Here is a 25,791-nt window from a genome sequence, read left to right on the forward strand (position 1 = left end):
ATTTTATTATATAACCAACGTTCTACATTTACATTTTGTTATTTGGCAGACACTTCTATCCAAAGCCATTTACAAGCGAAGCAAGACAATCAAGCGTTAAGAGGACAGTGACTCTGAAAGAGCAGTGGGACAAATTCTCAAGTAGCTGACTAGGAACAAGTGCAATGAGATACACAGAAGGTTTGTCTTTGTTCATTTTTTTAAAAAATATATAATTATTAAAGTAAGAAACAACTGGGAGTAAAAAAGTGAATAAGAAATACCACAAACAACAGAAAGAAGCTGAAAGAAGTGCAGCAATAAACAAAGTGCTAAGAGGTTAAGGGGCTCAAGTGTTAAGGTTTTCACAGGGGAGCTGAGTTTTCAGGCGTTTCTTGAACGCACCTTGGGAGTCAGCAGACTGTGTGGAGCTGGGTAGCTCATTCTCATTGGTGGTTCCGCAAACGAGAATTTGAGTGGGTAAGATTTGTCTTTTGTCTGTAGTGGCGATTCACAATCACCACAGTCTCAGAACATATGAGATGTGTAACTACAGTCATTGTGTATTGGACTCTGAGCGCTTCCAAAACGCAGGTATCCTATGCTCAACAACATACCTGAACGCCTCCTGTGTAGTCACTCGCTGCTGCTGATGATCTGTTAGACATGCTGCTAATGCTATGCCCTCTGTTTAGACACGGGGTAAAAGTGTCCATTCTTGATTAAAAGCTCTGTTTTTGCTGTCTACTTTTCTCTTTTTAGAGCAATTTTCTCTGACTTGTGTCACACCTCGTCTCTGGTTTCTCCCTGACATACTGGAGTCAGTCGGCAGAGCTCTGAAGCTTTGAGTGGCTCGCTGATCGCTGGTTTATTCAAAATTTATTAATATTAAACACATTGTGTCCACATTGCACCAAATTCAACACTGCACTCCCTTGACTCCCCAGCCAAACACACGTTGAGCGTGGAGTTAATTGGAGGAACAGTTCAAGAGATCCCAAAGGACACACATACAGACAGAGATTCCTTCCTTTAGAAGACAGATGTGAGTTATTTTTGTTTTGTTTGCTTTTCACCTGGTTCCTCGTGTAAGCCTGCATACACGAGGTGACCGAAGGAAGAATGTGTTGTGTGCTGCTCGTGTTCCTTGTACCCATGTGCTGACCTGCTGTCTCTGACATGTTACTACTTGCCTGTGAGTTTGTTTTTTTGTGTGTGTGTGGACTGGGTAAGCTGTAGAACTGAATTTCCTGTCTGGGATAAATAAAATGTATGTCTAATAAATAAATGTAGTCTGAGTCTGAGTCCTGCATGCATGCGATTGGATGTTACCAGACACACAGCTGTGGATGAGTCAGTGATCGTGAAGCATGTTGAAAACAGCTGAAGCCGATCAGCCAAAACAAGCGACTTCAGTGCTCTGCCTAAACTAACGTTAGGCTCCATTCAAAATCACAAATGCGAACCTCATGGCGGAACTAGAGGAAAAGTCAGGAGATCACCAAAGTCATTAGAAGCATCATCTGGAAATGTCTGTACAGCAAGTTTTGTGCAAATACAAATAAAAGTCATATGCTGTTTGCAACTGTTCCTATTCAAATTATGTATTCATGTCTGTTTACATCCCTAGTGCTGCTGTATCGGGACGGTCCACAGGAGAGAAGTGACACTTGATCTAATCTCTTTAAAACAAAACAGCCCCTCTGAGGACGGCGTACGAAGTTCAGTCGAATGTCAGCGGAGTGAGAAATGAGATAAAAACTTTCCATGTCGGCTTTTCTCACATCCAAACACACTCGCACCTACGCAGACACATTTCTCCACTCCAGTCTGCCTCTCCTCTTTTCCCCTCACTCTCTCGTCCAGCTGCAGGTCGCCAGCACGTGCATGAGCCACCCAGCCTGCACTCTAACCTGACCTTTGACCCCTTGCAGCTGAAGAGACAGGGGAAACTGATCCGCTGTGCGTGTCAGACAGTCAGAGAAGTTCTCTGTGTCAGCAACACAACAAATACCACAGCGTGACCTCTTAGCACACACAGTCACATTCAGTCATACACACACAAACCAAACACTTTTTATTTCTCTGTTCTTCTGTTAGTCCTCTCACCACGCCCTGGTTTGATCTGTAAGATCAGTTGACGTGTTTTGCCTCACAGTGGGACAGTTTTCTCACTCCTCCCTGAGCTCACTGCATCCATCCTCATCACAGCAGCCCATCGGGCACCCCAACGGTGATGGAGTGTCCATTTAAACTCAGCCCCCACAAGATGATTAATGGGGGGTGCAACAGAGAAAAGGTTGGCTACTGCCTCAGTTAACGATGAAAGTGAATGCCTTTTTTTGTGAAAATGAAATAATGGATAACCCACGCCTGAATGTAGAAAACCTTTAAAAATTCAACAACAGAGAAAAAAATACCATCAGCCATGTAGGAGGAGGGTGGAATAACACTGCAGATGTTGCACTCTTGCACTACAAAATAGTCTATCTTAAGTTATTTAGTCTCTTAAAAACCACATTACCAGAGCAGCCTTTAAAGATTTAAATGATACTTTTGATTTCTGCTGGCAAAAAGAGAAATTATCTGACCGCAGGGGTGTTTTGGCTTGTTGTGGAAAAAATAAGATTTTCCAAATAAATGTAATGGCACTTTTTAAAACTGTACTTACAAAGTGCTTTACAGAAGGACAAAGGAAAAGGAAATAAAAGAGACCAATGAGATGAGAAAAACATGGACACAGACTGCACAAACCAGAAATATAGTTACTGCATCAAGAAACTGCCGAAGGAAACGAGTCACTTTTAAGATGCTGCTCTAAGACTTTAAAAAGGAGGGTGTTCAGCTGTTGAGGAGCAACAACCCAAAAGCACAATCATATTAAGCTTTGAAGTCAGAACAGTCAAGGTCAAAGTCTGCTGAGGAATGTTTGAGATGGATTTTTTGTGGTGTGTCATGAGCCAAAACATTTACTGATCTGCTTCCTGTCAGCCTTCGTAACCACAAACTGAGCCCTTATTTCAACTTCTCACATCAGGTCCCCGATACAGTGACTCTCCGGACACCTTCCCCATTAAAAGATGGGCCTGGTGATAGTCTGCATTGTTCTTATTGTCATAAAAAACAATAAAAAGACCAAAACCATCAATAAATGTATCCTTCAAACAAGTATCATTTGTGTAGCCAAAGCCTGATATAGTTTATTTCTCTGTGCTTCCATTGTTGAAATATTAAAAACACAAATGTTCTTTAATTACCATGAACACACACGCAGTTTATTTTGAGTCAATCCAACATACAATTACAGATAAAAATAGTCCCCAATAAATCCACCATTTACTCCTGCTTAAGTAACATTTGCTAAAAACCACAGCGCCCAGCTGATTCAGGAAATTACTGAGCTTTTTTTTGTTAAATCAAACTTTGTATTTATGACAGATTTTAGGAGATTTATGTGTTCAGCAGACAGAGTAGTGAAGTAAGAAAGTATTGAGAGATGGACTACTGCATTGTTAGTTTTGGTCTTTTCATGGGATTTGCTGATGAGAATCATAAAATATCAACTTAATGTATGGCATTTTCCATAAATGTTCACTCGCCAGCTGCGTTATAGAGACTCGGGGAAACAAGGACTCGCGCAAAACAGCATATATCAGAGCAAGTTGTCTGAGGCTCCTACAGCTCTCCAAATAAACATGATTTTTACACGAATCATTTCAAACGTTTGTCTCTGAGTCTGAACGAAGGCAAACACAGAAACTAGCTGCTTGGAACAGCCATTATGGCTAACTACATCCAGAGCAATTTGCCTGCCAATGTAACCACCCTGCATATTTATCTGCGCATGTCGGTTTGATCACAAGTATGCGGCTGACTTTCACTGCACATATTTTTGCGTTTTGCTACTTCTTGCACAAACATAGTTACCATATTCCTAGTTTTTTCCCCAGTATATTTTTTCTTTATGTGTAAACAAGTGGTAACTACCACTGCTTGAGACTGAAGCCGATGCAGAAGTACCTTAAAATGCTATACTACTGATGGCCGCTAGATGCTGGCTCCAATAGACTCCCATTCAAAAAGTGTCAACTTCTCACTAGAAATACTGCGTCAATCATCTTTTTCGACAAGTCATTATGGTCTCAATCTTGTTCGTTTCGGCCTGAGGTAGCGGGGCGTGTTTCCAGAGCGTGAAAGGCAACGCCCTGCACTCCTTATTTGGAAAGTCCTGGCCCCAAACGGAAAAGATGGCCATCTTCATATAGAGTCTATGGTAATCGATGTTAAAGACAAATTTCTATCATGTTCATTCTGTCAACTGCAGTCAGATAAGCAGTTGAAGCAGTATTTTATCCTTCAGAGTTCAGACTTCCTTCATGTTCTTAAAAGGATGCAATAAGCCTAAATAAATTAATCACAAGGATAATAGTAGATGTCTGAAATTATTGGTTGTCCATTACGTCATGGTACTATATACTCATTGTGTGTCCAACACTCAATGTGGAAGCACAAGAGAAGTAGTGACATTACCTGAAACTTATGACTTAAGTAAGGAGTAGACTCCTTCCTATCACTTTGATTCAATTACAGCACATCTGGAGCTGATTAAGATAAATTGCCTGTTTACATAAATGAATTGCTCAAAAGCCATACAACGGGAAATGAGCTGAAAATTGGCACAAAAACAAAACAAACAAACTCTTAACTTTCACAGGAAAAAAAAAAGGAAATGAAAGTAAACAAACTCTAGAGGACACCTTGGCTGTTCTCCCATCATCAGCAGAGGAATCCTGTCTTCTCCTTTCAAAGAGGATTTGCATTAGATAACTGAGATTATGCTGCAGTATGGTTCGGGTTAACCTCCCGCTGGGGTGTGGTGAATCATATGCTCAATGCTTTGCACTGCAATATCAAAAGGAGCATGACCTCTTCGACCTTTGCTGGGAAATAGTGTTAGAGAGAATCGCTGAACACAGTTTTCACACAACTATAAAGAAGAAGAGAAGCTCAAGACTAATGCTAGAGAGAAGGCACAGGAAAGATATTTTAGTGGGGAAACATCATGCATTTTGTGATTTTCTGTTATTTCTTTACTGTTATAATGTAAAATATGATCAAAGGTCCAAAACTTGAGGTGAGTGCATGTAAAAATGCTCCCTGCAAGTCAAACACCAGGGCTTCAGCCTGGCCTGTACCTCTACTTCCTCCTCGTAATGACACTAGATTGTTCATGCATGCCCACAGATGGCCGTCCGTTCTGTAATCTTTGTTGCTGAAGTTGTTCCACCGGAAGTTTGACGTTGTCCACTCGCATATTTTGGATCAGATTGGGCTCCAACATGTAGGGATGTATTAAAGAAGTTTATATTTTGAGTAAAGAATGAGAAAAAGAAGTCAAATACTATAATTATTGTTTGTTTACGTAGCCTCCAGAGGTGGTGGAGGTCGGCTAAGATGCAGCGTCTGGTAACTGGCCAATCAGATCGGGCTCATCAGGAGGGGGACCTTAAAGAGACAGGAGCTAAAACTGCCTGTTTCAGACAGAGGCTGAACTCAGGGGCTGCATGAAGGAAATAAAGATAAATAAGGAGTTTTTCTTAACTGTATATCATAAAGGTATTCCACTGGAGCCTAAGAATATAAATATAGACTTTGAAATGTGCCTCATATGTCCCCTTCAACCTTCAATACATCTACAGTGAATGTCATCTTATGGAAACTTATTTTGACTGATTATTTTTATGAAAGGAAATAACAGTGAGAAGAACACCATCACAGGTCTTTTTATGGTATATGTTGACATTGAGAAAAATATCAGCAGACTTATTCTTTAAAGCCACTGCACCTTCAAAAAATCTGTACTTTTACTGAACTTTGTCTACAGCTACATTCCTTCCTTCCTTACTGGTACAGGATATATGTTATCTGAGCAAATATTATATTTACATTATATTATATTACATGGTTCTGCATATTAGTTTATTGCCTTTGTGACTTTATGGGAAATTTTCAGCATAACCTGAGAAAGAGTCCCATATCTGGATCAGCTGTTTGACTTGAATATAATTTAATTTAGACTCTGTTTGCTGTATTAGATTTCTCTTTTTCTCTAAAAAGCCACAGTCATGGCAAGAAAGAGTCCTTAAATGTAAAATGAGACCTTGAAAGAGAGAGAATACAGGTAATAACAGGCTTCAGAAAGCCTCAAAGTCTGGATTAGATCGAGCCAATTTTACTGAGCTCCGTAATGATTGTAAAGTGACTTTCCACTTACTTTAACAAAAGCCAGCGCTCAATCTCATTTTCTTTGAAACATTTAGCCTTTTACAGGCCCTAACAGTAAAGTATCGAGCTACTGCTTTATAATTAACCTGAAACGATGATTAAGAGTAATAGTAGGATGAGTATACTTTTAAAACATTATCAAATGTATTGCCAAGAAGAAGTTTTCAGGAATAAAAGCCGTTAGAGCTGAATGAGATGATAACAACTTTGTGTAGCTGCATCTAACAGCACTTTGGACTGCTGAGATTTATCCTAATTCAATCTGCATTGTTTAAAAGTTGATACAAACACAGCTGCTGTGCCTTGCCCCACTGCCTGCCATCTGGAATGATTTTTATCTCAAATGGAGAGCTACACTACATATTGATGCATTCTCCAAAAGCGAGTGTCTTGCGCATGTTGTAAAAGAGGAAACACATCAATACCAATAAAGAACAGTTCGAGCAAATCCGCTTCATTTAACACCTCGTCAGAACAGAGCATCCATCACTTCTTGAGAGAAAGCTCTGGGCTCCTACGCCTAACACGCCTTGTTCCAGCTGTCTGTTTGCTGCATTACCTTCAGTTGGGACGCTGGTGGGAGGGTGCGAGGTGGAGGGCGTCTCCCTGCCCGCGGTGGCCTCTTTGCTCCTGGAGGTTGTTTTGGCGACAATCGTGGTGGTGAAGGGGTAGAGGTACGTGGTGTCGATGATGTCACACATCTTGTCCTTAGTCTGAAAAATGAGTGATGAAAAGAAAAAATTATGTGAGAGGATGTAAGAGGTTATTCATTACATTTAAGTCATGGCTGCTTATCGTATGTCTTTATCGTGACCACTCACCTCATCTGGGCAGCTGTTGTCCACCCAGTCCTGCCGATGGCGGTCAAAGCCACTGGAACATCTGAGTGCAGAGGAAACAACAGTCAGTCAGAATTTAGTGTAATTCAGTGCTGAGACGATTAGTCAATGAATTGATCTGTTGATGGATTGGTCGAGAGAAAATGTGGTCTTTATTTCGACAGTGACACTGAAGATAAAGACAAGAAAGGGATGGGAGAGCCAGAGGGGGAAATGATATGCACCCAAAGTCCCAGCTGGAGTTGAACAATGTACACTGCAGTTATACGGTATGGGTCTTTTCTACCAGGCTACCCCAATTAACAACAATTTTGATAACCAATTAATCAATCACTTAATCCAAAGTGAAGACTTTGTGCATGAAAGTTGATTCTAAACCTTTGGGAACAAGATGTGGAACACAATAACATCCAGATGCAGTTAAAAGCTACAAAAAGAGGACCTTTGAGCTAAATGCTAACATCAGCATATTACCATACTGTATGCGTCATTGCTTTCTCTCTCTGCTTGCTGCTAAAGTGGTTGGTTTGTTGGTTTTAGTTGGAGAGAGACGTCAGGAAACTGTCTACACCTGAGTAAATTGGGCCTCAGACTATTTAAGTGGCTTCATTTCTGACATTTCTCCTCCTCCTGGGCCTCTACCAGCTAGCTTGGTCAGGGGCTTTGTATTTCATTTGCATGCATCACACACCACACTCATCCACACACTGCATGCATCACTGACCATAACTGACTAACATTATTATTATTTTATTCATGTATGATTCCCTTTATTTTGTCACTGACTCTAAACCAGTTGGTGACACGTGCTAACAATGAAAATGCTAATATTCTGATGTTAAGCAGGTATAATGTTTACAGTGTTTACCGTCTTAGTTTAACATGTTAGCATGCTAACATTAGCACTAAACACAAAGTCTTACTGAAGCTGATGGGGATGTTATTAGCTTTGCTAGAATTTTCCCATAAACCAAAGGATTGAATAAGTTAAAATTTGATGATGGCGCTAGATGAAAAGTCAGCGGATGACAGAAGTTATTACCAATCATCCTGACTGGGACATGGATGTCTGAACCAAATTTCGTGGCAATCCTTAAAATAGTTCTTCAGACATTTCACTCAAAACCACAAATGTCAACCTCATGGTGGTGCTGGAGGAAACGTCAGCGGATCACCAAAGTCTGTAGGATTCATTCTCTGGGTATAATGAATGTCTATACAAAAGTTTGTTGAGATATTTCAGTCTGGGCCAAAGTGGTGGACTGAACCACTTCCAGACAGACCAACATTGCCATCCATAGAGCTATGCCGCTAGCGTGGCTTCTCAAAAGCTTCTCCAGAGCCACAGAGGATGTTATGCAACTGTTTTCACAAACTGAGTAGTACTCTACAAGTTGATTTGTAAAAATTGGTTGGAGTGTGGTGCAATTCGAACCACAATCATAAGAGTCAAAGAGATGATTTATCATTTAATATAATAATATTTCAGGTTTTTCTTCTCTGAATCAAGCTGAGAGGCAAACATCGGCACCTCCCACTCCCTACCTCCCTCTGAGGTCTGGATCCAGGGAGCGTAAGGAGGGAGCGGCTTTATGAAGATGTAGGATCTGTGAGGGGGGAGTTCAATGGGTCATGGGGCCTTGGGATAAGGGTGCTGTTGAGCAGACTGTGTATCACGGTCCGAGACTTCTAATAACCTCAAAAGGCAGACAGTAATTGAGGCGGCAGCTACTAATCCTCCATGCTGTAAATGGATCAAAATTATAACTCGCCCACCGGTGAACCCGCCAGGCTCCCATCGTTCAGTCTTTCTGTCTAGGCCCTTTGCCACATATCCTGTCTGGAAGGAAAAGTTAGTATGCAAAGCAGTAAACCCACATACTGTGCTCATCAAATACAGCAAAGTTGAAATGATTAGTGCTGTCACTGCAGGTGGGAAATGTATAGAAAACTTACTGTGCACAAATGAAAATAAGCTATGACCGACTCACAGTGCAGAATATCAAGGCAGTAATGTTTTCTGTGCTTTTTGCTGCACGGACAATATGAGTCCAGTAGAGTCTTAGACATCCCCAGAAGGCCCCATTTCTCCAGTGAACATATTGTTATGGTAATGGCTTTGTGTGAAGGAGTCCATTTTCATCTTTCTACCTCTCTAATCATCCCATTCCTTTTATTTCCCCCCAAAAAATTCAGCCTCATCTGTTCAATCAGGCGAGACAGATTCCTCTGCTTAATCCCCCACTTTTCCCCCCAGAGGCAGCAGAGGGAAACAGACTGAGACGCAATATTACAGAGCAGGTCTGGTCTAACCTGTCCCGATGGGGAGCTCGTGTTTTTGTTCCTTCTGAATGGCATCTATCTCAGCTAGTTGCCATCTAATGCGGAGAGCCACGGTGCTTTTAATTAGGAACGGGCTGCGGCGCTTCATTTGAATATAAATGAACCCATGAGGGAGAATATTTCTCTTCAGGTTTCTCACTTTCACAGCAGAATGGATAAATTGTGTTATTAGGTTTCTTACCACGTCTTGAGATGTCATAATAAATTAATGGAAGACATGAATTTACTCTTTGCATGCAGAAAGTAATCTATTACATTTACTCAAGTACTGTACAATTCAGAGATACTCCCCTACATTTTAGAGGCAAATATTGTATTTTTAAAGTCCACTACATTTATGTGACAGTAGTTAATGGTTATTTTTGCAGATATTTCATATAAAACATATGATCAGCTTGTAAAACATGATGCAATGTTTAGAGAAAAAATATCTTCCTTATGTCAAGTAATTTTAGTCCAATTACAGACTAAAATTACTTGACATAAGGAAGATATTTTTTCTCTAGTTCTGAAAGTTTTATTTTCTTTTAACTTTTAAAAAAGTTTGTAAAAATCTGCCTTTGTAGTAGGATGATTTCAACTTGTTTTCAACTTGTTTCAAGAATTTTCTAAAATAAACATTTCCCCACTTTATTATTCTTTTTTAAATATGTATTTATTACAGTGACAGTACAGAGATGACAGGAAATGAGCGGAGAGAGAGAGATGGAGGACGACATGTAACTACATTAAGGTCTGCTGCTGGAATCGAACGAATGTTGTGATTATTCGGCTTTTTTCTTCTTTCTTGTTTCAAGATATAGAGACTCATTTCAAGAGCATTTCTTAAGCAAGTTGATTTAAACTGAAAACATGTTGAAATACTCTCACTGCACTGCAAAATAAGCTCATTTACAAATCTCTTTAGAAGTTTGAGGTTTTGCAGAATGAACTGCCCAACACTAAATAAAATAGTTAAAATTCACCTCGACCAATTACAGCAAACTTGCCCGCTCACACGTTACTGCACTAGTGATAATAACTGTATATATAATATATGGACCCTGTCTCCTAGAAATTATGTTCATATACTATTAAATTACACCACTATTAAATGGGTCATTTGACAGAATGAGTACTTTTAATTTGTTACTTTAAGTACATTTTGCTGATAATACTTATGTACTTTTACTTAAATAAAACTTTGAATGTAGTACTTTTACTTGTAAAAGAGTATTTTTACTTTGATGAATTACTGCATTTACTTGAATAAAGAATCTTTTCCACTCCTGATTGTTTGGCGATGCAATGACAGCTAAAAAACAATGCTGAGCCTTTGATTACGCAATTTCATGACATAAAAGGATGCAATAACACTTTGCTGGGAGTGAGACTTATTAAACCTCAATATTTGTCTCCTTAACAACCATTAATTTTCTATGAGCTGCATTTGCGATGCATCACAGCTGTGTGTTTTCAGTAAACAATTCTCTGCCTTTCCTCTAAGCACGTCAACGTTCGTCTGCACAGGCAGTTATGGCCCTCTGCGGGTCCACTGAGGCATCTGGCATACTTTATTAACTCGCTTCAGCACCAGCTGCACACATTAGACTCAGCAAACTGATTTAGCTTTGGAACTTAGCATGAGAGCGGCGCCGTGCTCTCACCTTCTCAGCACGTCAATGTGAGAGAAGTTCATTAGGGTTGTTCTCTTAAAATGTCAGCGCCTTTCATTAACCCCGCAGCCAAAGAGGCCGCCATGCTTTTCTAATTAGTGCGTGTTTAGAGCATGTTTGCCTTTTTCAAAGGAAGTGGCTGAAGGATACAAAGTGCAGAGTAAGGCTGAACAGTCAAATATTAACACAGTAAGAAAGCTAATTAAAATACAGCTTAATGAGATCACTGCTAAAGGCATACAGTATCTCTCCAACGCTTCCATAAATTGCTGATAGGGAAAACACTACTTCATGTCGCTACACTGTAAATTAGTTTGTCTCTGTCAAAGGCAGAAGAATTTAAGATGCAGAGCAGAGCGAAAGTCAAATCCAAAACCCCATGTTAGTCCTAAATAACAAATCTCAATGGACAGAGCAGAATTGCTGCACATTTCTCCAGTCATCCACATTACTCACAGAATAAATGATGACTCCAAAATGAAAGAGTGGCAGATTAATATTTGATGCATGAGGCATTCGAAATGCAGCAGCATACAAAAGAGAAGACGTAGTAGCTGCCCCAAGTCAGACTGAGCAAAACCCGACAACAACCTCCAAAGAACATTTTCAGCAAAGTCTGATGGGGAGGCATTTATCAGGACAGTGAACATCTGTTGATTTGCAAGTTGAAACTTGGACTTTCTTAACTTCTGTGGATGATTCACTCTACTATCTGTCCAAAAATGTTTTTCTCCTCGTTGTTGTTTTTCCAACTCTTTTCCACCAAAAGAAAACAAAAACCTACTGCGGCTCACATTTCAGCTGTCAGGAAATACTGGGGAGGAACGCTAACACTTCTTTAGCAGCTCAAATATTTGCTTTTGTTTGAAGTGTAGGGAGGCAGGAAGGATAAGATAAAAAGGGGAGCAGAGGTTGACAGAACAGGTGTGAGTTGAATGAATGTCAGAATGAGCTGCTGTCTGGGTTGCCTGATGTCAGAGGAAAAGTCACACTTAAATAGTAAATGGACTGCATTTATACAGCACCATTCTAGTCCTCCAAACACTCAAAGTGCTTTACGCTACATTTACATTCACCCATTCACACACACGTTCATACACTGATGGCAGAGGCTGCTGTGCAAGGTGCCAACCTGCTCATCACACACATTTAATTGATAAAAAAAAAATGAAATTTCATCATCTTACTGCATGCATGAGACATTTACAGACTGTCTGGACTCCAGGAGGCTGCTGTTTTTGCTCAAGTATGCAAAACCCTGACGATTTCTGGAGTCATCCTGTGGTGACTGGTGTTTTCCTAATATTATACAGTATAATTCCAAATAAAAACTGCAACTGTAGCTCTCTCAGTTTAGTGCTGTTGAGCTGACCTAGTGATAGCAGACCAGAGACCGCTCATACCGCTGGAATATTTACTTAAAAGCATGCCAAGCTAGTTCAGTGTTGCACCGCATTTCCCATAAATGTCTGTTATATTTGTAGGAACATTAATGATGAAGGATAGCACAGATGAACGTATAAAATAGGGTAATTTTTGGTGGCTAGTATAGGTTATCTAAAGGGTTTTTTTTTACCAGCACAGGGTTTAAAAAGAAGTCATAGATTTCTTTTTACAATTCTTGAAGGAAGGAGGAATTGTGTTAAGTAAATATGAACTACAAATTTAAACATGTCACATAACTCTTCTCCAGTACATTGTACCAAACATTTCCAGCTATCTCATAAGAGTGTGATGTGGAGAGTGTGCTTTAAGGGACTTCATTGAAGCTCACGTCACGTCTGCACCTTGCTGTGTATGAGTTCTCTGATTTAGAAACAAATATAAACGGCCACATTTAACAGAACATTGTCTGCTTGATAAGAAAGATTTGTTTTCCCAAGTGTGTTTTGCCAATAAGAAAGCGGGCACATATTGCAAGATGATTACAAAAGCTTGCAGCGGGATATAAACGTTGGGAAGATTCAATTTTAAAGGCTTGACAAGTGAGGAAAAGGATTGGAACTTATAATGAAATTGACTCCAACAAAATGAGCCAAAACGTCACTGAATAAACTTAACAAAAAAATTGTGTTTGTGCATAGAATATGTACAAACCTGAGTTAATGGGTTTGAGAATATGAATATGTTGGGATGGCAGGTGTGTAAGGTATTAAAAAGTGACATTTTTGAGAGTAAAAAGTGTCCTGAAAGTCCAACCTGTTGAGCCGATGGCACCAGCTACAGTTGAAGTTGATCTGTGAGGAGACGCATGCGCTACAGCTGGTGAACTGGAGACATGCTGGAGAGGAGAAAGATCAAAACAAGTCAAATATCTCAAGTCAAGCATGTCATGTATTCAATAGCCTAAGTGACAGCCAAAGCGCTGTTCAGCTGGAAAAGTCTTTAGGCTGTATAACGATAAGGAATCCATCTAGTAATACTTGTTCAGAGGGCTATGTTGTGGACAGTGTTGAGACTGAGCCAAAAGTTGTTAGAATAAATTCTTCTTACTGGGTAAAGGCATCATTTCCACAGCTGTAGAATTAGTGATCTTGGTTTTTGTCAGCTCCACGCGGTGGTACTCGTAGATTGTCCTCCGCCTCACGTCTATATTTTGGAGAAAGAGGGGTACAGAGTGAGAGAGAGAACAAACCATCACAAATCTTCCACCCAGAGATAAAAACTGGGACAAGTGGTCCCTGAAGAATGAGGGGAGAGAGCGGCAGGCAGAATCAGGTCAAATGCGATGCCACCACAGCACTTTATTTCTCCCCTCTCTTTGTGCCCGAATGTCAGCCCGCGACTTGGCAATGGACGGTAGCAATTTCCCCTGGGAGCTGATATCAATCAGACCCTGTTGAAAGGCTGCCTTCCCAGTCATCTGTAACAGCAAGTCATCAGCCTGGGTAAGATGGAGCGATTGATTGGACACATCATTGACTCTCATTGCATTCTGGCCCTTATAATTCATATGGGCCCGTGTAAAATGGGCTGCTTGCTTTTGCTGGCCATGCATCTTCACTGGCATCACTGGAAGTGGAAGAAAGGGAAGGATGTCATGCACCCTTTGTTAAAGTCAAAAAGGCTCTCTGTGTGTTATATCTTATCAGATCTGTTAAATAGCGGTTAACTTGAACCCTAAGTGGATTTTTATGTGACTTCTGTACAGCTGTTCCAGGAGGGAGTCAGTAAATCTGCAACGTGCATCGCTCAATTCATGACAATTCTTATCGCACTTGTATCTGCTTGACCAGTGAGCTACAAAATTGAAATTCAATATGCCAGACTATGGCTGTGCAACACTGCGAGTCTCATCCATCATATCATATTGTAATTTGCTGAAAGTGTTTAAAAGTTAAAGGGATAGTTTGGGATATATTCTTATTCATTCTCACAGCTGTCCGTTAAAAATGAAGCTACAGCCTGCAGATGATTAGCTTAGCTTAGCATAAAGAAAAATCTAGCATCAGCTCCTAAAGCTCACTAATTAACATGTTTTATCTCATCACAAGGGGTTATATGCTGACTCTAGCTTCATATTTAGTTTACGGATACAAGAGTTGTATACATCTTCTTGTCTCGCTCTCAGCTAGAAAGCGAATAATCAGATGTCAAAGTGTTCTTTTAACACTATTCAAGGTTACTCTTTCGCTTGGTTGATTGATTTTTTGGTGTGGGAATTGTTGGCTAAGCTTGCACCAGTATTGTTCTTCCCATATGAGAGGATGTTGTTTCCCTGCAGACCTGCTTGGTTTGATTACACTCCAGACAACTGATCAAAGCAGCTAACGTGAGCCAGCTCAGTCTGTCCTGAGAATAAGACCACCCTTCCTTTCCCTCCTCTCCTTCCCTGGTGACTGACTTCCTCTTGCCTCTAGCAAAGGGATTATCAGGTGCCTAATGACACGGTGGGGGCCAGAGGAAGGTCACTTCCCCAGCCTGGGGCTGCTGATGTGTGGGCAGACTGTACAGCATGGATGGCCTCTGGTTTGTAGGTGGAAGGAAGCTGCAAATCAGATCAATTATAGCCTTGGACTTGGCCACAGCATAAACAACACCTAATGAGGATTTAGCAAACTTCCGCTGATACCATCAAATAAAGGTGGATTTGTAAAAGTGTGTCATCAATTATGCACAAGAGGGTCATATTCAAATTTAAATCCAGAGAAGATAATACACTCGCACAGTTATTACACTTTTAAACAATAAAACCTATTGGAAAAATATTGTTGCTCACATATATCCTTGGATAAAATCACAATTAGAGGCAGCCTCTTCATTCATATCAAAGAATTGTATGGAAATCAATAGAAATGTGATGTGAAGACAGTTGAAAATCAATAGCGCGGTAATGGCAGGCTCGCTCTGCCCTCTCGTCAGACTGCACTCCGGCTGTTTGTGCTGTACACAAAATATTACAATATATTCAATCGACCTCTTTATCCTCATCATTACACTTCCAGCTCTTTAATATGTCCAATATATTAAATCGCAGTGTTTCAGCTCAGATGAGTTTACGATGAGATGAATTTTACCGAGCATTACAGTAATTCTAAAATCTTAAAATAAAAAAAATGATTAAATAAAATCCATACACTGTGCATAATTAATAGCTCAAGTCTTGGCATCTTGCTGCTGTGGATAAAGATTATTAATCCAGGTACATTAAAGAAGATATAAAAAGCGAGGAGGCGGCTTTGGCTTCATAACCCCATTTTAAGAATAACTCAGTGTGACTAATAGTATCTCATTTAGCCTTGGGAAAGTTTATTAACGCCTGGTTCTTCACATGTGTCTGTACCCGACCTGTTAATTACACACTCCGACCGACAGGACACCCACAAATCTCCCCTCTCATCTCTGCCTCTACTGGATGTGCTGTGGTCCTGCTCTGCCTGGAGGGAATGTAAACTGTTTCATTCATTTTAATCTGAAACGAAGCTACAGTGGATTAAACATGGCTGTCTGGTTGCCATGGTTGCTATGCTGTAATTGGCTGCAGAGACACTTAGTTGAAATACTTCTCCATGGTGAAGCCTGTAGCGGCAATGGCTCTCCTGTCTGTTTCTGTCCCTGACAAGATGAAGGCTTAATGCACTCGGGACATGAAAACTTAACATACCGACTATCAGAGTGCATTTAGTATCTGGCATAACTGTCTTGATGTGTCATGAAAAATCTGTCAAAATATTTTTCTTTCACCAAGATAATCGCCTTCAAATGAGATCTGAAGCAGAATATTCATTTTTTTCAGATGAATAATAAAATTTCTCTGCAAGAACAGTCCTCCGCCTACTGTATATACTCAGTATAAGAACAAAGGGGGACTTAACTTTAACTCTTGTACAAACTGAACCTTCTGGTTGTGGGATCAGAGGGACTCCCTGCAGAGAAATGAACAGCTGTGGTGTCCGACTTCTCCATGAAAACTGCTTATTCTTGCTTTTTCTAAAGGTTAGTCCCTATCCGTCTATGGATACTCTTCTCTATTATTATCCTCACATAAGAGGACTATTATTACGGGAACCTCTGATCTTCTGTGCTGCATCATTTGCTTTCTCTACAGAAGCTTTGCCTCGCTGCTCACGGGACACGTCAAACCCGTCTCGGAATGACAAGTGCAGGATGCAAATACTGCCCTTTGCCTTCAGACGTCAACATGAACTTGTGCACTTTGCAAATATCACCTGTTTGCTGCACAGCAAGAAAACAAAGCCTTGTTTCTTGTTTCTTTCAGCTGCTGCAAGAGTTTGAGTTTGTTTATAATGACTGAAAGTAGCTTTAGTAATTCACTTAAACCCCTTTCACAAACAATGATTGTGTAATCATAGCCTAAAGAGTTTTTTCAGCCTTTACAAACACCAAAACACAAGAGCAAAAGTGTATTAAGTGAATTAAACAGTTTATCTGCTCTAAAGTAAGCAACAATTGTTAGCATATCTGGCCAACTGGCTTACAATCTACAGTATTAACTGTAACTGGTAGCCAATCCCAGATGCTATCAGAGTTCAAGGTTAGGTTAGCAGCTCTGTGCTTTGGATTTGAGGAAGTTTGGACTCTGAGTGGCATTACATTGGCCAAACACATCTGTTAGTCCTCCTCCTAAAAGCCTTTTATCTTGTAACGCTAAAACCAGGAAGGATAATCTCAAAGCTGTGTGTTTATTTACATGAATCATCAACTAGAGAGGATGCTGACTGTTTGCCTAAGACATGAACAGTAGCTTTAGCCTTAGTCTTAATTAGCATGATATCATGTATGTAGCCATTGTGCAAAAATATTTAACACATTCTCACAGGGTTTGTGTTTTAAGATCAGCCAGCAGGAGACATTAAAAAGTCAGTCAGAGACGGTGTTTTCAACCAACTGGTGGATAAAATTTACCAGCGACAGTCGCCATTTTATCTTGAGAAATGGAAGGTCACATGCTAGAAATGAGAAGCCTACTTTTGTCTATTTCTGTTTGAAATCAAGGACTGATTTGGATTTAATGTGTTATATGTAAATGAGGGTAAGACAGGTATTGTTTCAGTTGTTTGCATCTGAAAGAGTTCAGTTTCAGCTTTTGAAAAATAGCTTTTGGTGTATTTAGCGCTCTGGTTCCTTGAGAAGCAGAATCAGCGCAGTGATCATTTCAGAAGATTATCAGAGTGGAAAAAAAAGGGAGAACACGTTCTCCTCGGAGACATCATTCATGTTCAACACACCATCTCGGTCTCAATCTGCTTCCAGTCAGGATTTCATCACTTCATAACCAAGCCGCTGCACACACTGGTTTCATCATGCTGTGTCAGAGGCATCAAAGACAGTTTGGTTTATAAAGTCTAGGGGGAGTGCGCTAACAGGTTCAATATACAAATCTCTCAGTGCCAACTGCAGTCTTCTAGAAAGAGGTTTTGTAGAAAAAGCCTTCACAGACAGAAAGCAAAGTCCATGTCAGAAAATCAAAGGAAGTGGTGCTTTGAAGAGTTGTATTACTCTTAAACTTAACTTAAACTTGTCTCACTACATGTTACATTTATACATCACAAGATGCCCATTGAAGGACAAAAAAGAGCCCTTCTTATTCATTGGGTTTAAAGGTATAATATATATGCAATCCAAACTTCACACACGCAATCAAAACACAGTTTAAATCACTGAATAAATCATATTTGACAACTCACTGTTGTGGCAGACTTTGATTCAGAGCCACAGAGAAAAGAGACTGTGGATGAAAAGGTTTGAAGTGTCTCAACTTTGTTCACGTTTGCTTTAAATTAATGGGCCTAAATTGATCCAAAGCAAACGGGAGAGGCCGATCTGGAGCTCTGCACACAGAGAGGTGGAACAACAGGCGTTGGAGAAGAAGTGATGACAGTTGGAGCTAAAGCAGAAACAGACGAGGTTGAACTCAAGCTATGAGATACAGTTACTGTAAAAGGGTCAATAAAAAGATGATGAAACAATACAGTCAGCTAAATGATGCAAGAAACTTACGAGAAACTTAATGGATTAAATGAAAGTTTATGCTTCATTAAGTCTCACCACCCTTAGTTACTGTTGCTATGTGTTTCCATTCAAACATGACTTATTGAAAAATGAGAAACATGTAAAATGGTCTAATGTGCATGTGATGGCTACGTAGGCCTATGATATCATGCTAAAAGACTGAAATTAAAGCTACAAGTTTAAAGCCATAGTATTAGAATACAGTATTATGAATAACAATGTAATTCAAATGTCATTCATTCTGTATGGAGGCCTACCATAGAAAACATATCTGGACCATTAAGGAGAACTTGATACCGGACTCAAAGATGGCGCCCAGTTCATTCTTATGAAAGTTGCTCAGCGGTTGCATGAAGCCATAAAATTGTCCTGTATTTCTATATTTTTAGGCCCAAGTCCAAGTGCACTAGTGACTTCTGCTGGGCGAGCCAGCTGACTTCCGGTTGGCTCGCTGCTCACTTAAATGGGGATAAGATAATTTAATCGTGCTGTTCTTCTAGACTTTTCAAATGTTATTGGACCAAATGGATACATTTTGATAATAAATCGAGTCACTTTGCAGGGGTTGTGGTGGTCAAACACACTCGCTACTCCTTTTCCAATGATTGTGTGCGGGAAAAATGCTTTTTGGGCCAGTGTGCATCACGTGATGGATCCGGAAGTTTTAATGTCAAATGTCAGTGTAAACTTGGCTTCACAGCCCAGTGCTCTTCCTGGGGGCTTGATCTGGACAAGCAACACAGAGGTTTGATTATACTTTGGTATTAGCATTTTCAATCAATATTTTCAATTTTAATTTGGCTTTTGGCTTCGAGGATGAGTTGTGGATGGTGTTGCTGGAGTGCAAACATTCTCAAACCATATAAAAAGCTGCTAACAAGACTCTTATAAAGACTTAGACTCTTTAAACTCTGATATAGTAGCATCTTGGCTCCAACAGAGTGGATGTTCCAGTCCTGACTGGGGCTTTCTCTAGTCTGTAATCCAACAATATTATGTAGTTATCTTGTGACATGCTATTTGGCTATGGAAAATGTCTAAAGTAGATTGTTAATAAGAAATATAGCTGCACATATTAATGTTTGCAGTTAGTTAGCGCCAACACACTGTTTAATCTGTTTCTGCCAATTTTGCTCTTCTGTTTTTGGTTTTGAAAAGATTTTTAAAAGAGGACATGACCTTCCAAGCTCTTCAAATGTGGAATATCTGTCTTACTACTGTCTCCAGCACACCACTTCAAATCCAAAGCTTGACAATCACTGTTAAGGAGGGGCTTATCTGGGTTTTCTGGGTTCTTAAAGTTTGCATTTGGATTAATTCAAGTGTTCTTTCTGTGCTCAAGTGAGCAAATGTAAGATATAAAATTGTGTTTTTGAGACTCACTGGGTATCTGCTGGATCTTATGGACCACCACAAAGGCATCAGACAGGCCCACCTTCACTGGGTGATTGACAGAGCTGATCTGTGACACTTCAATGGGGATCTGAAACAGAAGACGGGAAAATCAATTACCAGAACCTCGACGATCCGTCTGAGACAGGATGGAAAATAAGAGCAGGCCACAGCAGTCTGACAGCACCGACAATTCAACCAATTTATTACGGTCTCCCGTAGGAATCTGCTGAGGCATTATGCAACTTCAACGAGCATATGGCCATCTTTAGTGCATAGGATAAGCATTTTAGACACAGCCGGGACAGAAATGAGCAACAACTTTGTGAAAACTGACTTATTTCAGAGAAAACAGACCAAAAAACAGGCTAAAACAAATGTTAGTTTTTAGGCAAATGATAGAAAGGAAAGACCAGACTGGTGAGACGCATTTAGGTCAATGCATCTTTGTATCTGGTGTTTTGGCACCATAGGAGAGGAGAAGAGGAGTTAAACTGGACAGAAGTACTCAGTGACTCAGGAATGAATATTTAAAGGTAAAAAGACATTAATGGCTCTGCTCAGCTGCACAAAACACACCTTGTAATGATTGAGGTTCATGTAAAAACCCATTACATGTAATGGTCAGGTTGCTCTTTCCAGCACAATAATAGCAACATAATGAAAAAACCTCCAGCAGCTTTCAGATCAGCTCTTCTAATATGTGAAAATAACAAAGTGCAAAATCGGTCTCAGTCATAAAAGAAGCAGCCCTGCGGTTGTAACAATTGCAATTATCACAGATCATTACGTAGTTATTGCAGTTTCACAGTGTCTCTGCAGCCGTCTCTGTTGGAATAATTATTTTTCATTTTCATACCTTTTTTTTTCTCTGTTCAATTGAGTTGTTTTTCTAATCATTTTGTTTTTTTTTACTCATTTTTTAAATTTAGATATTCATAGACGCCGTCGGGACATCTAATAGACAGTTCTTCTCACACGCAGTGAGCAAAATAATTTTAGATAATGTTGCAACCAATTTAAGCATATGGAAACTGTTTATCAGCGTCAAGTAATATTTTTTTAGCCAATGCCCACCATGAGACTCATTTTTTTGTCAGGCATGCTGGCGTCACTCATCTGTTTAATGACCAGAGTGAAAACACATGAACACATTTCTCAACTGAAAACAAATGAAACACAGAGGCAATGACTAGGACAACTTAAAAAGTCTTATAGAATTAGAAACAGGAGGAAAACAGATTGTTTGAGCTGTGTGATTTGGGGGAAGTGGAAGATAGATCCCATTTTCCTTTGTGCTGTACATACGATGATGATTAAATACATTTTCTACAAAATGGCTCGACAAAACAACTGAGATATTCTGGTGTGCAGATGATCAAAAATCAGAATGTTTTTCTAATTTTGATGTGTTTAAGTTAGCTAATTTTGTCTCAAATAGGGCTGTTTTGTCCCGACCAACCCAAAGATATTCAGTTTACGATCATAGAGGACTAAAGAAACCAGAAAATATTCACATTTAAGAAGTTAGAACCAGAGAATTTACTTAAAGCGATTAATCAATTATCAAAGTAGTTGGTGATTCATTTTCTGTCAATTGACTAATCAATTAATTGTTGCAGCTCAAGTCTCAAAAGCCTGGAAAAGAAGGCAAGATTGATATATTAATTACTCTGACTTCTCCAGTATTATGTAATAAATGTTGTTGTCAGTGATTTAACAATTTGATGTAGACAATGCAGGTCTGAAGATGTGATTATGAAAGTTGTTGGACCTAATTTTGTAGTTTGAAATCTATACACAGCATTCTTGATCTGACTTATATGAATTTGTGATGTCTTGTTGCCTTGCTAATAAAAACCACTTTATTCATTCATTTAGAACAATAAATAGAGTCAGAAATAGTGCTCAAATCAGACAGAAAGTAAGAAATACACCGTCTATGTAAATGAGAGACTGAAGATGAAAAGTGTTTGGATAGATGAGCCCTCACCTCTTTGTATGCAAAGACAATCCTGCCAGTGTTGTGCAGTGTGGCCTGGAAAGTGAAGCTGCCCAGGTTGTAGTTGTCCTGTAGGTGAACGTGGTCCCACTGCACCACCAGAGCAGTACCTGAAGGGGACAAAAACACAAAGAAAACACGAGCAGCTCATAAGTACACAGTCTGCATATAATTTACACTTATCATTTTTTAACACTGGCTTGATTTTCCACCATTTTTGAAACGCCATCTCTACCATCTCACATCTAGCGTGAAATGAACCTCTGACCGGGCAAAGACCGTGAATAAGAAGACATCTATGTAACAATCATGTTCGTAAAGCGATATGTTTTTGAGGGATTATTTCCTGGCAGTGACCTTCATTCCCCCTGTGGGTGTGATGTGATTGACACTAAAGTAGCGTGAGCACTGATATGAAAACACTCCACTGGAGCAGGATGAAACAGCAATAAAGTTGAAACTTTGAGAAAACCAAATCAAGGCGTGGTGGTTACTGTGATGGATTATGTAGCTCCGGCAATTTTCACAACAGTGAAAGTTTTTCATACTGTGTGGGACTGAATGACAGCGCTGTAAATTACTTTTTCTTATGGTAGGAAAAGGAGGGCTAATATATCCATTTACAGTACACTGGCTGGGGCTGAGAGCAGTCAGCACCAGAGGAAAGTAAAGAAAAAGGTCGACATTGGTGCTAATTTAAAGGGTCAGTTCATCTAAATTACATTAATATATATACTGTGTCACATTTATGGTGTGAACAGCATTGAAAAATTAGGTATGAAAAACCTAGCAGCAACTTTTCCTGTCAGAAACAATGTCCTACAGTAGATAATCCAGAGCTCCCAGTCAACAGTTGTTCACTACTACTTTCTGCTGAAGAAATGAGCAAAAACAGCTCACAGCAAGGTCTGCAAATGATCTATAAAGAGACGTGCTGCTGTTGAGTTTTTAAGGTTTTCACTGTTTTGAGCTGCACAAATCAAAATCCAATCACCTCTATTGTTTTGGGGTGGCGCCAGAAGTTTTAGGGGTGGATATCTCAAAACTCAAAAAAAAAAACTCAAAAAATTTGAACTACTGAGCTGAAATTTGTTGATCAACTGAAAAATAATCAGCATCTACTTTGGAAATCTATTCATCATTTAAGCCATTTTCCAATTTTCTATTTTCAGCTTCTAAATTGCAAGGATTTGATGTTTTTCCTTATCTTAAGAGATAATTTCTTGATGTCTTAATGAAAAAAGTGATCTTTCACTGTTTTCTGACATTTCATAGACCACATGATTGATCAATCGAGAAATTGAGAAAATAATAAGCAGATAAAGCAATAATAAAAACAACCATTAGTTGCAGACTTTCGGCGGAGTTCAGACCAACATTAGCTCTTCATAAAAAAATGCAGCCCTCTTATTCATTTCAGTGGAGCCAGTGTGTTGACGTAGAGAGCTCAAGCAAAACAACGCAGGGTTCAAAAAGTTGAACCTGGTTCAGCAGCTGCAACTTCATCCAGTAAGACGCTGCTGCGTCAGCCAAACACATAACATGTTAGTGCACATTCCTGGTATATTACATTGTAACGTGAACGCCATGTTTCTGCTGTTTACCTTGTGATTGTCCCAACAAAACATAAAACAACAGCTGCTGCAATAACTTTCCAGAGTTGTAAAATCCTGTGTGTGAGTATCACAAACTGCTGTGCTGTGTTTTGGCGTCTGATAAGTGTTAAACGCATTGCTCTGAAGCTCAGACTGGACTTCTCGGATTGTATTTCATTGTCTCATTGGTTCACATCACCATCGTCGCTTTAACACTGGGCTGATTTTGGTCTGAATGAAAACCTCACGGTACTGTGTCCAGACACCACTAGGGTTCATGATAAAATAGGCTTGTAATTTGGGTGAACTGATCCTTTAATCATCGATATACAGCATCAGAGAGTATCCTAGTATCCTAGACAGATCAGCGGTGTTGGACTGATCCTGGTTCATTTTTTCAACTGTCGACGCTGCCCTCTTAAAGATCTCCAGAGGCAGACAGTCAGACTATTACTTGGAATATCTTTTGACCACAAAGAGTCATCATCAGGCGTTGCCTTAATTTGGGTGCATACTAAATTAGTACCAGAGTCACGCGGTACTGAGCTCCACTGTCCAGAGAGCGGGCCTCACATTACTTTTAACACTATTCTGATTTACTGTGGACTTTGGAGAACCTATTGACGTGAAAGCCATTCCCCCCTCCGAGCTAGTCATTTGGCTGGGGGCCAGGGCAATAAAGGTTTGTTAACACAACTAATCAATTTTTCTGTCACACAGCCAGAGCTCTTCCATCCAAAGCAAAGACGGGTTTTAGCTTTTCTGCTAGACGAGAGCGCACAGGAAACAACATAATAATTTACATGTGATGTGTAGAGGGCCTCTGGCATTGGACAGGTATGTTGCATGTGTGACAATAAGGGGGGGGGGGGAGTAGAAACAGAACAAGGAGGGACATTGCTGTGTAATGCATCAAGGAAGTTTACAGCACGAGTTAAGCCTAATATAGGTCTGCTTGAAATGCATTGAGTTCAGCGAGGGAAGCTGCCATGCTATCTGGGGCTTTCTAGCTAAAAATACAGAGTGGGTGAAGAGGCGTGGAGGGAGCAGACACTGGCCTTGTTATTAATTCCACTTACAAGCTTAACATGCTGTGTGAACTCCAAACAAACAAAGCAAATCCAGCCCTATTACACCAGCCTGACCTCAGCTCGGTGATATAATATTTGTCAAGAGTTTTAGTGCGGTTTAGACAGCATCAGTTTTCTAAATCTGTATGTGTATTTTTTTTAAATATTTGATTCCTTTTTCTGATGTTTTTGTTACTACTGTAGAGGTTTTATCCAGTTGGCTGTAACCACACCTATGGGTGGGACTGAAAGTGTCAGTACGCTTCAAATAAAGTGCTTGTCGGATGGTTGAACAGTCTCTGAAGCCGCCTCCAAACTATCTGTGCACTGTTATCTGCATGTGTATGATGCAGCGTGTCTCGCCCCTTTTTATGGCTGCAGGCTTTTCAACACGCCTTAAGGCCTTCAGATGTGGTCTCACCAAATGTTGTAAAAACAAGTCTTTTTGAACGTACCTTCAGACTTTTTCTTCAAAGACACACACCTGAGTCTGTTTGTTTCCTCCGGGCGTGATGAAGAGCTAATTTGGGCTCAAAACTTTGCACTTTTCTTAATGTAATAAAGAATAAATTTTAACAGGAGCAGATGACAGTGTTACGAGTTCTTTTTGGAGGAGCGTAGACTTGAATTCATCCGTGAATAATGGATTAATAAATACCTGTCAAGCGCTGTAAATTTAGAGTTCTGGAGTCGAGTTAAAATCTCAAAGTGTCACATATGTTTTACAGCCTGGAAGTTTTATTTTCACCACAGCGCTGTCACATGATCCTGCTGGCAACAACAGTCAGATTCACCGTCTGTCAGGTGCTGAAACACTTGACTCCTCTATAAATGTGCGCATTGCAAATTTCAGGATAGTCTTACATCACCTGAGAAAGTCGTGTCTTAACCAATGACGTGTGTTCTTTATTTAGCAGATTCCAATTAACAACTAGAATTACCGCCTCACAGTTGTACGCCTCCGCCAACCAGCCGAGCTGCAGTTTACATCCATGTCTGTTCAAACTCGTATAATATTTGTGGCGAAGACTTTGAAGGAATTTAATAAAACGTATTAAATTCGACCTTTGACCACTAATCAGTTCATCCTTGAGTCCAAGTTGACATTTGTGCCAAATTTGAAGAACTTCCCTAAAGGTGTTCCTGAGATATTGCGTC

The 25,791-nt window shown here is 39.9% G+C and overlaps 1 protein-coding gene across 1 annotated transcript in view; it reads right to left on the reverse strand.

The window, feature by feature from the left end:
* Positions 1-25,791, reverse strand: part of plxdc2b (plexin domain containing 2b) — a 106,225-nt gene that overhangs the window by 12,860 nt on the left and 67,574 nt on the right. The window contains exons 6-11 of the mRNA XM_067577801.1: positions 21,960-22,078; positions 19,958-20,057; positions 13,595-13,690; positions 13,301-13,382; positions 7,086-7,146; positions 6,824-6,977 (exon numbers count right to left, since the gene is read on the reverse strand). Of these exons, the coding sequence (XP_067433902.1) occupies positions 6,824-6,977; positions 7,086-7,146; positions 13,301-13,382; positions 13,595-13,690; positions 19,958-20,057; positions 21,960-22,078 (612 nt within the window). The remainder of the gene's footprint in view (positions 1-6,823; positions 6,978-7,085; positions 7,147-13,300; positions 13,383-13,594; positions 13,691-19,957; positions 20,058-21,959; positions 22,079-25,791) is intronic.

Source organism: Thunnus thynnus, chromosome 21, assembly GCF_963924715.1.
Source record: "Thunnus thynnus chromosome 21, fThuThy2.1, whole genome shotgun sequence".
NCBI lineage: Eukaryota > Metazoa > Chordata > Actinopteri > Scombriformes > Scombridae > Thunnus > Thunnus thynnus.